General features: G+C 27.4%; 1 protein-coding gene and 1 long non-coding RNA gene across 6 annotated transcripts in view; both read left to right on the forward strand.

The window, feature by feature from the left end:
* Window positions 1–1,750: 1,750 nt before the first annotated feature.
* On the forward strand, window positions 1,751–4,857 carry LOC139425171 (uncharacterized). The gene is made up of 3 exons (XR_011636452.1): window positions 1,751–1,884; window positions 2,778–3,079; window positions 4,674–4,857. It is a non-coding gene; the product is annotated as an uncharacterized lncRNA (long non-coding RNA).
* Window positions 4,858–12,428: 7,571 nt separating this feature from the next.
* LOC107436836 (centromere protein J) overlaps window positions 12,429–14,616 on the forward strand; it is a 46,528-nt gene continuing 44,340 nt past the window's right edge. For 4 of the 5 annotated variants that reach the window (XM_043047411.1, XM_043047415.1, XM_043047412.1 and 1 more), the window contains exons 1-2: window positions 12,429–12,577; window positions 14,400–14,461. In XM_043047411.1, the coding sequence (XP_042903345.1) occupies window positions 14,416–14,461 (46 nt within the window). In that variant the 5' untranslated portion in view covers window positions 12,429–12,577; window positions 14,400–14,415. The remainder of the gene's footprint in view (window positions 12,578–14,399; window positions 14,462–14,616) is intronic. The other variant, XM_043047414.2, reaches the window with a different exon arrangement.

The following is a 14,616-nucleotide window of genomic DNA, read 5'->3' on the forward strand; positions in this document are numbered from 1 at the left end:
TATATATATATATATATATATAGTTAATGTTAATGACCATCATCCTCGAAACCATGAATTTCCCTGTTGAACTGTGCCAGACTGTCCACAAAAGAAATGTCCCGGAATCCATGGTGTCAGACTGTCTGAATGGCAAAAACCCCGGAAAATGTAATTGACTTATTATTTTCTTTAGAACTATATCATTTTAGTGGTCATTCTTTGCTCTGCAACGCAGTGATCGAGACCATCTTTTCATCGAATGCTTATTTAAGAGCCACGAAACACAGGTGCTTTTAAAAGATATCAGCATTTTCAACATGTATAGGATTCTGAAAACAGAAGAAACAGCAATGGAATTTGCACAAGAAGTTGGACTTTTACCTAATTTATCAAGTCCATCACCAAAATGTCCGAAATGGTCGTTAGGTTAGATATAAAAACGACCTATGTGGAAAAGTCTAAATTAAAATTTCGGCATACTTGCAAAAACAAATACGTAACTGGCTGCAATTCAACTGTTGCACCCACAGATAAAATTTTTTTTAACGGGCGCAAAGTACTTTTCAACGATATTTTGGCGATTGTTATAATGTTTATATCAAAGATGAAAGTTACTGATCTAATTCTGGAACTAAATTCATGGAAAAGATCAAGAGGTTTGCCATCCATTTCATGCGAAACCGTCTCAGATTATTATTCATATCCTGCGCGAGATATGTGAAGTTATTGCTTCACATAATTACCACCAATTAGTAGGACCTGGTAAATAATATTTTCCTTCTTTCTTTTTTTAATGATTCCAAATGCTTTTGTTAATTTTTTAAGTAGTCACCAAGAATCCAAATAAATCTTAACTCATAAATTATCCATAATTTAAATTGCTTCATTGATTCATTTATTATTAATAAAAACATGTAAAAATGCTTTAAACTTGATCTTATTATTTTAGTTAACCTAAAAATAGGTTAAGTGTGTGAAAGCGTAATTTATTTCGAATTATATTAGGACAACTAAAATAAGGCATTGTTTTTCATTGTATTAAAGCCTACATTTAACCCCATAATGTTCAATATTCTGATACTTTCAAAATATCAAGAGGTTATCTGTGATGGTTAACGTTATCTGTGATGGTATGATAATAAATTTGCTTAGAAAACTTGGCGCAAATCAAAATAGTATAAAATACAATTCTAACTCAATTTGAATTTAATTTTTTTAAAATTTTTCTTGATTTTTAATTATTTTTATAAATTTTTTTTATTTCATTTTCGTTATTTCGCTTAGTTTAAATTTCTATTATTCCTTCTCTTTGCAACATTTTAAACACTACTTCTCCTTTAAAGACATCTTCTTAATTAGTTTTCTCTAAAAATCATAAAACTGAGCTGACAGAACGCAACTATGAGCCAAAAGTAAATAGTTTTTTTTAACTATTGTTTTGCAATCAAAAATATTTTATAATCAAGAATTTTGTTATTAAAACAGATTTTTACTCATAGAGTTTAATTTAATATTTAATTGCAAACTATAGGGTCTGTTTAGTTTTAAAAATTTTATCATTTATTAATATTTAATTAGTTTTCAATTTGAATTAATTGCTTTAAAACCTAATTGTAACTCTTAAAAGATAGCAACATCATTTCATTAAATATCATTTACTTTGTTTAATTCTAATTCAGAGATGTCAGCACAATTTTTGCAGGAGTCTGCGCAGTAGTAAGTTTCATTTTCGCACTTATACCTTTACTTTATTTTTCGCCACTGCGCAAATTAATTTACGATTTCGTTGTGATGTAGATGGTTATAATATTTCTTTTCTGGGCCAGCTCCCAAAGAAATTACAATGATACGTTCAAGATTAATTTTTATTTATCGATAGCTATTAGCTTTATTAATTTCGGGGTGAGTCATTTTTATGTTTTGTTGTCATTAATTGTGCTGAACTGTCTGAAATCGTTTTCATGTTTAATTAACTAAAAATAATTTGCTGCTATCTTATTAACAACTTGATTACTGTTAAAAATTTATTTTAAGTTTATTTTGTGAAATCAATTATTATTCCAGTATTGTTTATTGTTCAATATATTATTAAGCAGAATAAAATGTTCTTAATTTGTCAGGGTTTAAATTTTACAATCCGTCATTTTACAAGCATACGGGGTTCATATTTCCCAGATAGCGGGTACACCCTATATTTTGGAGAACAGAAATCTAAATCCTTCGGGAAAAAAAGGTACTTTAATTTATAAAAGTACGTTTTTGTATCTGGTTTCGTGGCTTAAAACATCGTCTTCACTAACTAATTAGCATATTTGAGGTCAGACTCTGGGACCTTAAAGAATGAGTCCAAATACGTCATCCACTGCCAGCAATCAAAAATTATTCAGTTTTTTTCCCTCTGTTTTTCATACTAATCATAGTTATTGTAAAAAAAAACGATTTTAATTATGTTAGCAACGTATTTAATATCAAATTATTTTGCAGACAACACAATCATGGTCCATGAAACTTTTTTAACCAGAAGAAAATACAACAGAGGAAGAAAAACTGCCTCTCACACACAAACCGCGTTTGCTAAGCATTTACAAAATTAACGAAAATAGAAACAAAATAGATAAATTAGGTTATTTTGATCTTTATTACGGATTTAATACCTTTTTCATAGATACAAAATTTTTTATATTTTGGTTTTAAATATTCTTTTATTAGACTGTAATTATTATTAAATTTGTTTTCGTCTTTATTTTGTGGTTTATCTTAGGATAATTTTTATTTGGTATAAATTATCATTTCAGGTATGTACTGTAGAGAGAACAAAGAAGGATTGTTCATTTTAACAGCAGAGAAGAAAAAGAGGGATTTGTGGCCAATAATACACCGGTACTGCCATCCCGAAACTGGTATAATCTATAGTGACCAGGCTGCGCAATACAAAGGTGTTCAAAAGCTTTTGGCGCAGGGTGAACACACAACAACACTCCAGAGGAGAGTTTGTGAACAAATCGGATCCACAAAATACCATAAATCCTCTGGAGAATGAAAATAAGCATTTCAAAAAATCGTTGATAAGTCGACGTACTGGTAAATCATACTAAAAGTAAACAATTTTATTCAATTAATGATTTATTTATTATATTGTTTTATTACATTATTTTATTATAATTTTTATTTTCATATTTTTTATTGACTTTTAATACTCCAACCTTAAGAAATATACACCGAAGAGCCATTACATTATGACCACCCTGCTAATAATATGTAGGACCACCTTTAGCCCTCAAAACTACTAGCACCCGCCGTGGCATTGATTCCACAAGGTGCTGATAGGTAGTCAGGTATCTGGTACCAAGCGCTCACCAACTGGTCCTGCAATTCCCTCACATTGCGAGGGGATAGCGTGGCAGCACGAATTTGTTTTTCCAAGTAGGACCACAAATGCTCTATTGGATTAAGGTCAGGTGAATTTGGGGGCCAAGGCGTGACTTGAAAGTCACTGGAATGTTCCTCGAACCAATCCATGACGATTCGACCCTTATGACATGGTGCATTATCCTGTTGGTAAACACCACCCCCTGCAGGAAAAGCTGTTGAACCATGAATGGGTGAACGTGGTCTGCAACTATGTTCAAGTAGCTTACAGACGTCAGGGATTGTTCTATGAGGATTATGGGTCCTAATGTGCCCCAAGAAAACCTGGGCGAGCCTATTGTTATAGATGGAGGGTGGCCCTAATGTAATGGCTCTTCGTTGTATATAGCATAATAAATAAATAAAAAAAGGATAAAAAGAAAAACGAAGAAAATTAATAAGTTTTATTTACTGAGCATAAGCTGCAAGTTAGTATATAGAACTCATAAAATAAGTTGTGTATATATATATATATATATATATATATATACATACATACATACAGCTTAATAGCAAAAATTTTTAGACGATGTGAAGTCTGTCTGTCCGAGTGTTCAAATTACCATTTAATAAATTTTAATTTTTGCATTCATTTTTAGTTTTGAAAGTAAGATTTGTGTTTCAATTTCAAACATTTACTTAATTGATAAATCTTTACCTATTAATAACTTAGGTATTTATTTTTGGATATAATTATGCTTTAGCCATTTTAAAATAATATTTTTTTCAATAAACACACTTTTTTAATCAAAAAAGAGGCTTTTGGTTCCATTAAAATAAAATTTCTATTTTAAATAATTTTTTAAAATAAAATTTTAATAATTTATTTAAATTTTAAACAATATGTAATTGACACACTAAAACTAAGTATGCTTAGTATAAGAAGAAAAAAATAAAGAAACATTAGTAGCAAAAATTTCTTTAAAAAGATCTCTCTGTGCCAAAAAATCGTAAGGGTTATTCAATTCCTGCGCAAAAACTTGAAATTACGAAATCAACATTCCTAAGTTTAAATATTTCTTTTAAGTTCAATTGATTATTTTATGAATCCAAGTGATCGTTCACTTTGTAACAATTAATGTTTTAGCAAAATGATTTTTTCATTCAATTATAATTATTTATTTTATAAACAAATTTATTAATTTTTTTTTCTTTTTTTGTGGGAGGGAAGTATGGAATTTCAAAGGAAGAAAAGATATGAGAGGCCATCAAGTGAGCAGGGGGCGGGATCATCACCCACCTAGTAAAAATAAATAAGTCAAAGTTCATTTTGTTTATTGCAGGGCCTGCTTCGAGTAAGGGATTGAAATTGCTAGAAATTATGACACCTACAGCAGAAACAGAAGGAATAGAGAATTTGATGCCAAAGAAAATGAAAATTCAAGAGGAGAAGGAGAAGACGAATTAACTTAGGAAGATGAATTTGAAGATGATCCAGGATATCCGGATTGGAATGAATGGATGTAATAATAAAGAGACTCATTCTTTGATCTGGTTATTTATTTATTTTTTTCAATAATTTAGTCGTTGATTCAGTTAATTGCTTATTCATGTACCAGCTGATCATTATTGTGAAAACATACATAATAAGGGTGGTCATCGCGAAACCCCCTGTAATATTGTCAATTAATTTTAGTGATCTAAAGTTTCACTTTTTCCTCAGTAGTATTTTCTTTTTTAATACGCACTTGTTTCATTACGTTTTAAACAAAAAATATATAAATATTACGTTTACAAATTATATTTTTATTCAATATTTAAATTAGTCCATACTAAAATTAAAGATTAATTATAAATAGCCTTAATAATATTCCATTAAATTTTTAATTTCTTAAAAACAAAAAAATAATAAATGTTTCAGTTTATAAGTAATTTAATAAATGTAAGAGCGAAATAATTTATTTCTAAGAGAGATATCTAATAAAAATGAAAGGGAGGAAATAGAATGTATTGGCTAATTGTTATAATTATGTATATATATTTATAACAATTAGCCCTTAGACTTAAATAATACTTGAATAAAACCTAGTTCATATAGCCTATATATATATATATGTGTGTGAGTATGTATATATTAAATAAATACAAAAAGGGTTATATTTTTTTTATTATTCCTCACACTATTGTATTGATAAATTTCGCTTTGGCTATATTGCTACAATATTAGAAAGCACTTCTTTTTGCATATATAATCGTGTTGGCTGATAAAAAGATATCTTTTTCCCCCGGATATTTATTTTTTTTTCTTTCCGAATTCTCTTATTATTTGTCTATTCTCTTTTTTCATTGTTCTGTAATTTTTCCATGTTTTTTCTACATTTTGAACCTACTTATACATAGTATATATGTATCTTTTATTTTCCGGTTTTTTTTAAAAAAAAATTTAATCTTTTTTTTTTTAAATCAGTTGTTTGTTATTTTTTTTATTATTATTCCCCCTCCCCTTTTTTTCATATGTCTATAATTTTCCTTTCTTTTATCTTCATTTTGAACTTTTATATATATAATTTAAAATTAACTTAATTAATTAACTCGAAAATATTTGGAATTAACTTACAAATACCATTAGCATTACTAAAATGATAAAAAATATTAACTAAATTTGTTTTAACTTCTTAAACTAGACGTGAATAATTATGCATGAATAAAAATTATCAACTCCTGTATCAGTGTTACTAGTATAGTAGAAATAGAATTTGAAACGAAAATCTTAAAAAAAAAATCAACACATTAGCAAACTGTCAAGTAGCCTCTTCATAGTAAGTGGTAAGAAATTGCTTGACCTTGAGCGCCTGTTTTAGCTAACAAAAGACTATTTAGATCTTTTGGAAGCATTGCATTCATATATATTTTACGAAATCGAATAATATGAAATTCAATAAGCTGCCTACCAGGTGTACTCATACTAGTCTATGAGTTGCAATCACTCAAGAGGTAGAGCTACGGCAGGTCGTTACAAATTATGCTGCCGGCTCGCACTGGTTGCAGTGCTGACGTAAAATATCATCAATAATTGACGGATCATTGTTGAGAATTTGATTGCCATCTGGATTCACGTGAGATTTTTCAATGGTTTTTCTTTCCATTTAAGGCAAATGTGGGTTAGTTCTATCACGAATTCAAAAAGGGTTCATTCATTCTAGTTTGCTCTATACTAATATAAGAGTATCCTTGTCTTCTGTGTTGGGTTCAAAATTGCAAGGTTTCAAATTGAACATTGATATTCGTAAAGCAAAATATAGGTCAGTCGCTTAACGCCAGTTATAAAACAAATTATTAATCTACAGAAGTTATGGCGCAGAAGCTACCACGGTTATGTATACATGGTACAAATTTTGACTAGTTTACGCACCTGACATTGTCAAGTAAAGTGTAAGTAACAACAACAAAAAAAAAAAGAAACTTATTTCTTTAAGTTTTTTATTTTTGTGCTAATTTGAAAGAAATTAACTTTAGTCTATATGACAAAGATGGTAGTTTAAACGTTGCAAACGCTTTATTCTTTATAATTACAGTGCAACTATAATACTGTTTAATTAAACAAAACAAAATAAAAATGTAACTGATACTTATTAAACGTCAAAAATATACGGAACAATACCTTATCTGTTAAAATAGCAATAGGGAACAATACCTTATTTTTTTAGATAGCAATGTCAGAAGCTTAAATATGTACAAGTGCAAAATAGTACTTTTTGTGCATAGAATCCCTATTACTTCAAAACTATTGTGCCGATCAATTCAAAGGATTTAGCGTAAAAAACTAAATGCCTCGTCATAGTCCATTTATTAATTCGCAACAAAAACGACTTTTAACAACAATAAATTGTTTAAAATAGTATTTTCACAGGAATTTTCAGATCAAAAAAAATTTTAACACTATCGACTGTTATTGAGAATTCTTAATTTTTGAAAGCTATCTCTTATTTTCCCCAGTATGTTTTCAAAGGAAAAAAAACTCACTGGAACAGTTAAAAATAATTGTTACGAACAAAAATATTTGTTGTCAGCCATGTGTAAATTAAATTTCGCTGCATTTTTTGCACATGGTACCTTGTTTTTTCGAAACCAAGGTGTAGCCTGAGGGGGAAGCACGCTTTTTGTTTTTTGAAAACTGTTCCTTTATTTTAAGTTATATATATACATTTATAAATAAATATACACTCATATGAAAAATTAATATGCATATATACAAAAAAATCAAAATAAAGGAACAGTTTTCTATCAACAAAAAAAAGCCTACCCCCCTCCCTCATGCTACTCATATGGAGACACGTGAACGACCATCTTCTTGTCCAACAATTGGCGGGCGATTTAGTTTTACTTTAATATTGAATAGGCATGTTCTCGTGTAACTTTTCCCTATGTTACAACGTTTAGCATTTTTAAATAAATTTTATTAATTCAATTTTCGAATTATAACTTCGACAGTACTTATAGTTTTAATTTCATATTTTAGAAATTACCCTACTACATTTTAATAAAAGCGTAATTATTCTTTTTTAATATGAAATTAATGCCCAGCAAAGGATTAACCGTTTTTTAAAAACTGGATTCACCAAGTATTTTATGAATTATTTATAATCAACTTAATGAATTTGTGATCCGATAATTGAAAATTAAACAATAAAAAAATAAATGTGACAAAATTTAGTTATACTGACTTTTAGAGAACGTTATGAAAAAATATATTTAATATTATATATTACAACTTTGAAGTATGATATGTAAATTGTTAAAGAATTCTCCTTCTATATGGTTTTTTCAACCATAAATTGATGATTTTGAAGTCTCATAGTATCTTTTTACATTGACGTACTTATAAATTAAACGATTTTTAAAATAAGCGTTTGTTTATTTAATACTTTTCGGCACTCTTTTTGTTGACTTGTCACATAGTGAGTAGTTATTTTCAGGTTTAATAAAATAAATTGAAAGGTTTTGCAATTTAAATTTTTTTTTTTAAAAAAAGAAATATGTGATAGTTTGCTTGGGAGCGCTTATGAGCTAAATTCTTTTAGTTAATCTCCTTCCCACTGTGTTATTTTTTGTGTGACACTAACGAAATTTTTTTGACGCTAGTATCGATTCCAGAATTTACCCATTGAATTTCGTTGTAAAGGATATTACAATTTCTAAAAAACATTTTTAAATTAAATAATTAAAGTTTCAAATAAATATTCAATGTTTAATAGATTCAAATTTGTTTTCTTTTTTTTCTGTTCTTCATTGTAAAATCTAATTTATTTTCTTCTTAAATTTCAGTATAGCTTTTCATCTTCAAGGAAATCTACTATCAAGAAACTGTTGAACACTACAAATGGAAACTGCACACTCTGATGGAATTCTAAGTTCAATCCTTACTGCGAATGATTTAACCAGTGTGGATATTCAGCAAGGATCACTTTAAATCTGCTGTGGCGGAAAGTCCTCATGTTGAAGAAAGATGTCATGTTAAAGTTTGAAGAAAGAGGGAAACTTGTGAAGCTCAGCCCTGTTTTTTGTGGTGCATACAAACTGTTGCTGAATTTTTCATCAAAGCATTTGATGACAGCTTGGAAATATATTATCAAATAAATAAAGACTAACAATTGGAAGAGTAAACTCAAACTGTATCAAACAGTTTCAAGTCATGAAAAAAAATTATTTTATTTAATAACAATTAAGTATTTTTAACTTTTGTTTCACCAAAAGGTTATCGACGTTAATTTCAAACAATGAAGGTAAGGTATTGCATTTACAATTGGATGAAATTTATATTACAGTGTGTTTTGTTTTTCAATAAAATTATTATGCTGTGAAATAGTTATGCTAATTATGGATTTTTTTTTCTTAATTACTGTAGCGTGTAATTTCTTATACAACTTTGTCAACAACAACAATCTTCAACATTTAAAAAAAATTTGATTTGTCAGGTATAATATTTGCATTGATAAAATTTTATAAAATATGACGTTAAAAAATATTTTTAGTCGATAGTGCTTACGTATCATGGAAACAATTGAATATATTTAAAATTTGGTTATTTTTAATCTTTCAGTATCGGAAGCAATTTTTTTTAATGCTGATTATTATTATAACTCAAACTCGTAAGGATTTTCATCATCAACATTATGTTTATTATTTTAATTTTGGAAATTTTCACATAATTATTCATTTGAAATTTGTGACAAAAAGTTTATGCTTTTTTATTTTTATCATGTTTAAAATCATATAATTGTAAAATAATTATAACCGTAAAAAAAATTTTCTGACTGAATAACATTTATATTACGATAAAAATTCCTAATCAATTTAGAAAAGAATATTGCTTAAACTTTCATCTGAAAGGTCTTTTATATTCTGTGTGAAAACATGTATGATTGCATCTTCTTTTTTTTTAAAAAAAAGTCCCATTCAAGACGTTTTCCTATAATGCTATGTTTGTTTTTACTATGTTCATAATGCATAAACTCTTATCAGCGAAATACAAACAATGAATTGATTGATTTTAAAGAAAAATTTTGTGACAGTAAGGTTTTTAAAAAGTAACTGGTGGTAGTCAAATTTGGATCAATACAAAAGGAAACTTATAGTAAAAAAGTATGTTATGCTTTTTCGTCTTATTCTTGCATGCAATTAAATGTTTGTACAAATTTAATAATGATAAAATGCAATATTTGCTTTTTTTTTCTTCTTGGTTTTGACGTTTAAATGTTATCTAAATTTTAATTAAATAAAAATCTCTAATGTCCCAATGTAAAATTATTTTTACATTACAAATAATTGCAAGTTTTTTTAAATAAAATTCATAAAGGCTTTTTTTGTTTCCACTCCCTGAAAATATTTGTACAGGTGCCTTAAGGTTTTGCTTCGAGTGTTTTGTAAGTAAAATTTCATATTCTAAGAGGATAAAGTTACGTAAGAATGTCTCGATTTAATTTCAGTGATAGAAGTGAAATAATTTATGCAGGTAAATAATTTGAATATTTTTCAATTTTCTTTATTGTCTGTCTCAGTTATTACAAAAAATAACAATTTAAAAATTCGAAATATAATTTTATTTTAATATTTTTGGAAATGAATGACTTAGTTATATAGAAAGAAAAAAAGTTAAGGTAAATTTTCAACTCAATTAAAATGTAAATTTAACTTAGCAATTATGTAGAGTGGTTTTCTTAATTTACAATATTTTCTTAATTTACAATATTCTGAAGAACATAAATAATGAATGATAATTGTGAAATTACAAATGACTTAAGTTACGCATTTTAAAAACTATCTATATATTACAAATTCAATTGAGATTTTTATAAAATAAGCTCATTTTTAAAAAAAAAAAAAATTCAAGAGTACATTTTAAAATTAAAGACTTGAAAATTATTAATGATATAAAATTTGTATATCAATCAAAAATATCAATAAAAGTTGCGATATAATATTATTTCCTAATTAAGTTTGAAATATTCAAAAAAATCAGCTGAACATAAAATATACTTTGGAGTAAGAAGGAGGAAAATGGAAGGTAGCAGAATTCGCTAATATAATTTTATCTACTAGTAGTATTTCTGTATTGCTAAGTAAATAATGCATGGAATGACATAAAACTATTGTTCTATGTTTTACTGCTTCACAACAATACAGAAAATTAAGTAAAATTATATTACCGAATTACTCCACTACCATCCATATCTTCCTCTTGCTTACTCCAAAAAGCAACGCAAGATAATATCAGAAAATACAAAATCTAATATTATATAGCATTAAAACTAATGCAAAATAATATTATGGTATTATATTAGTTTGCATAGAATCTAATATTATATAATGCAAAGCAAACAACGACCTCTTGTATCTTTCTAATATTAGAAGTTGTGCAAGATAGCGTTAGATTTTACCGATTTTCTGATGTTATCTAATATTAAGTGCTACTTGGGAATCTCTTTCGATACAGTCAATATCACAAAGATCTTTGTGATATTGACTGTATCGATAATATGAACCTTGCCAATTATGAGTTTATTGATCCTAGAAAAAAGACCCTGTTAAAAATTGATTTCGATTAAAAAAAGCTCGGAAAGTTCTGGTCTTCTGTGAGAGAAGCTTACCAATTGCTTGTAAAGCGAGCTATGACAGCTATAATTCCGTTTGCTACAGTGTATCTTTGGGAAGCGAGATTTCTCCCTTTAGTGAGAATAAAAACAAAACATCGAAATCGATTGAATGTTGAACATGATATGCGCATTTCTTTGTTCGAAAACCATTCCTCAATTCAATTTATTGAGGAAAAGTGGGCAACAACTTTCACATTAAAAATTTTGTATACCATTAAAATAATAAAATTAAATGTTTTCTAATAATTGATGTTTTTTAAAATTATTTCTTTCACAGGGGGGTGGTCCGTGACTTAAAAAATTTTAAAGGGGGTCCATTATACCAAAAAGGTTAAAAAACACTGATATACATAGTCAACGAAGAAAAATGATTTTCTAATATCTAATTACCAGTTAGTAAAACCAAAGTTTTCGAATCAAGTTGTAGTTAGTCACTTAGTTGTAATTAACTTATTAGCATTAATTATGTAATAACAGTATTAATAAATAATTATTATAATAATTATTTATTAATTAAATCTATTAGTATTTAAGCATCTAAAAACAATTTTCTAATAGAGGGAGTTATAAATGCATTACAAATTTCATTCTCAGTGAAAAATAACACATGAATGATTTTAAGTTTTATGGAACGTAATATATCAACATTTATGCAATCTTTTCAAAATTAATTAGTTAAAAAAACAAATGCAATAAATATGTACGATTAACATAATAATAATTTTTACTTACGACAACAGATCTGATATTCATTACATGCTGTAAAATTTCATCACATGTATTAAACAAGCAATAACAAATATTCATACGAACACTGGTGATTTTAAAGATGGAAAAAGTCGCCACGATGATTGAAAAAAGTAACCTATTTTTCGTTGCCACCGAAAAAATTGGATTTTCACTTCCTCTTGCGGGTTCCTATGAAAAATCCGGCACTCAAGACCAGTGCGATCAGTAAAAACAAATAATTCATATCTTAGTGATCACGGTGAATTAGTGACAGAAACCAACAATTGAGTTATCTACTGGCGCTTTAATTTGATGATCGTTCTATATTTTGATTCTTCTGTCAGAAAAATAATGACATTTTAAAGGTATTTGTGTGCAACAATTTATATTTAAAACAATTTCTTATAATCATTTTGTTAGAAATATTGAATATATGTAAAAAATGGTGAATTTCGTTAGCTATAGGGATCAGTTTTCATATAATAAGCTATTTTCAACTTATAAACAAGAACGAAATACGACTCCGTTCATGATGATTTCATAGACATGATTTAATAAACAAATTCGTCTTTTTTTTAAAAAAACTGTACGACCTGTCCGTGTATTTTTTATTTTGAGTTTGTATTGTTATTAAAGGCAGGGTATCCGCGCACCTGGAAAGTCATGAATTTTGGTATTGAACAAAATTTGTCATGATTTTAACTATTTTTTTTAAAGAAAGTCATGCATTTAGGTCTCCGAAAATGTTGTTTTTAAAATGGAATCCCCCCCCCCCAATTTCATGGTGTTCTGATTATCTGAATTTGTAACAAAATCCCCTCTCAGAGTCCTATTTTATTAAAATATAAAATGTTTATATCATGTTCTTTATAAATTATGGTGTACTTTTAAAGAATGAAAGAAAAAACATCATTTCTAGAGCGAAATATCTTTTAAACTTCTGTGATTTCAGAATTTTTGTTATTAATTATTTTTTTTATTTTATCAATTTAAAATTCTAGCTGAAGCAAGCGGATTATTGGCAAATTTTTTTTCATCCTGAAGCGAGAACAGAAAAGTCAGGAGTATTTCTTACCTTTCTGATGAACAAGAAAAGTATCTTTAGAATATAATTCTGCAGTAAAAATGAAAATTATTTGCTCAGCTATTATTTGTTCAGCTATTTTATTGCTTCAACTCTTTGTTTACTCTGCTTTTTAATTTTAAAAATCAATAAATATGAAGATGCTGAGTATAACAGTTTTGGTAATACCTATCATTTCAATTAACGTTTTTATAATGCTTTTTAAATTTATTATTCTGTTTTTTTCGGAGAAAATAGTAACTATGTTAAGTCATGAATTTGAAAATCTAAAATGTGGCAGATACCCTGTAAAGGATTCAAAGAAGTGATGAAAATATTTCAGGAATATTTCTAGGCTCCTAAAATTTTAAAACATAAACAATATTTTCCTATGATAAAGATTTGGTTCATATTAATTGTTTTTTTGTTTGTAATGTTTCAGAATGTATATAAATATATNAAATTATTTTACATTATTATAATATAATTATTAAATAATTGTTGAAATTATTTTACTCAACTAATTATGGGATCTAGATTTATACTGCATTTAAATTAGAGGGAGACAAACCTCTGCATGTTTTTATTTTTTTAATATTTCCCGTTTAAAATCAACTTGGTGATTGTAGTTGGCGTTACTGATCACAATACGGAAATATTCCCTAAATTGCATGCTGTGAATTCATCCAACTAGTTGGAGAAAATTATATCTTATCATCTTCAAAACGTTATCTATGTCTAATAGAAGTACAGTATGAAAATTTTAACATTTATGAGAGTTAATTAGCATGGGAAACTGCTGGTATGTGTTCTCAATAATTCGAAATCTCAATATTTCCACCTCTCCTTATTGTTCCAGTGAAATAAAAATAAAAAAATCGCAAATCATTATTAAATTAAAGAAGACAATTTTTTTCCAAAAATGATATAAAAATTTTAAAAAATTATCATTTAACTGACAGAAAGAAAAATTCTTCATTTTTTCAACTAATTTTTTCATGCATTAAGATTTTTTTATCACATTCTGTCTAGAATACGATAATTGCTTTTATAACTTTATGAAGCGAAATAAGTTTTAATGTGTATTTAAATATTGGATTGATATTATTTGTTGCTTATTTTAGAATTGAAACATAAATCATGAGTGTGTCAACACAAAAACCACAGGCTGTCCTTAAAATATTAGGTATTTATAATTTTTTCTCGCCTCTTCTTTTGAAAAGGTAAATTTTATATTTTGAAATAAAATGTGTTGCTTCTGAAACTTCTTAATAGTATGTTATACAGTGGCTATTTCAAAAAAGAGTAGCTATCGGGATAAAGTTAGACCAGCTCATTATC

This window comes from Parasteatoda tepidariorum, chromosome 3 (genome assembly GCF_043381705.1).
Source record: "Parasteatoda tepidariorum isolate YZ-2023 chromosome 3, CAS_Ptep_4.0, whole genome shotgun sequence".
Taxonomy (NCBI): Eukaryota; Metazoa; Arthropoda; class Arachnida; order Araneae; family Theridiidae; genus Parasteatoda; species Parasteatoda tepidariorum.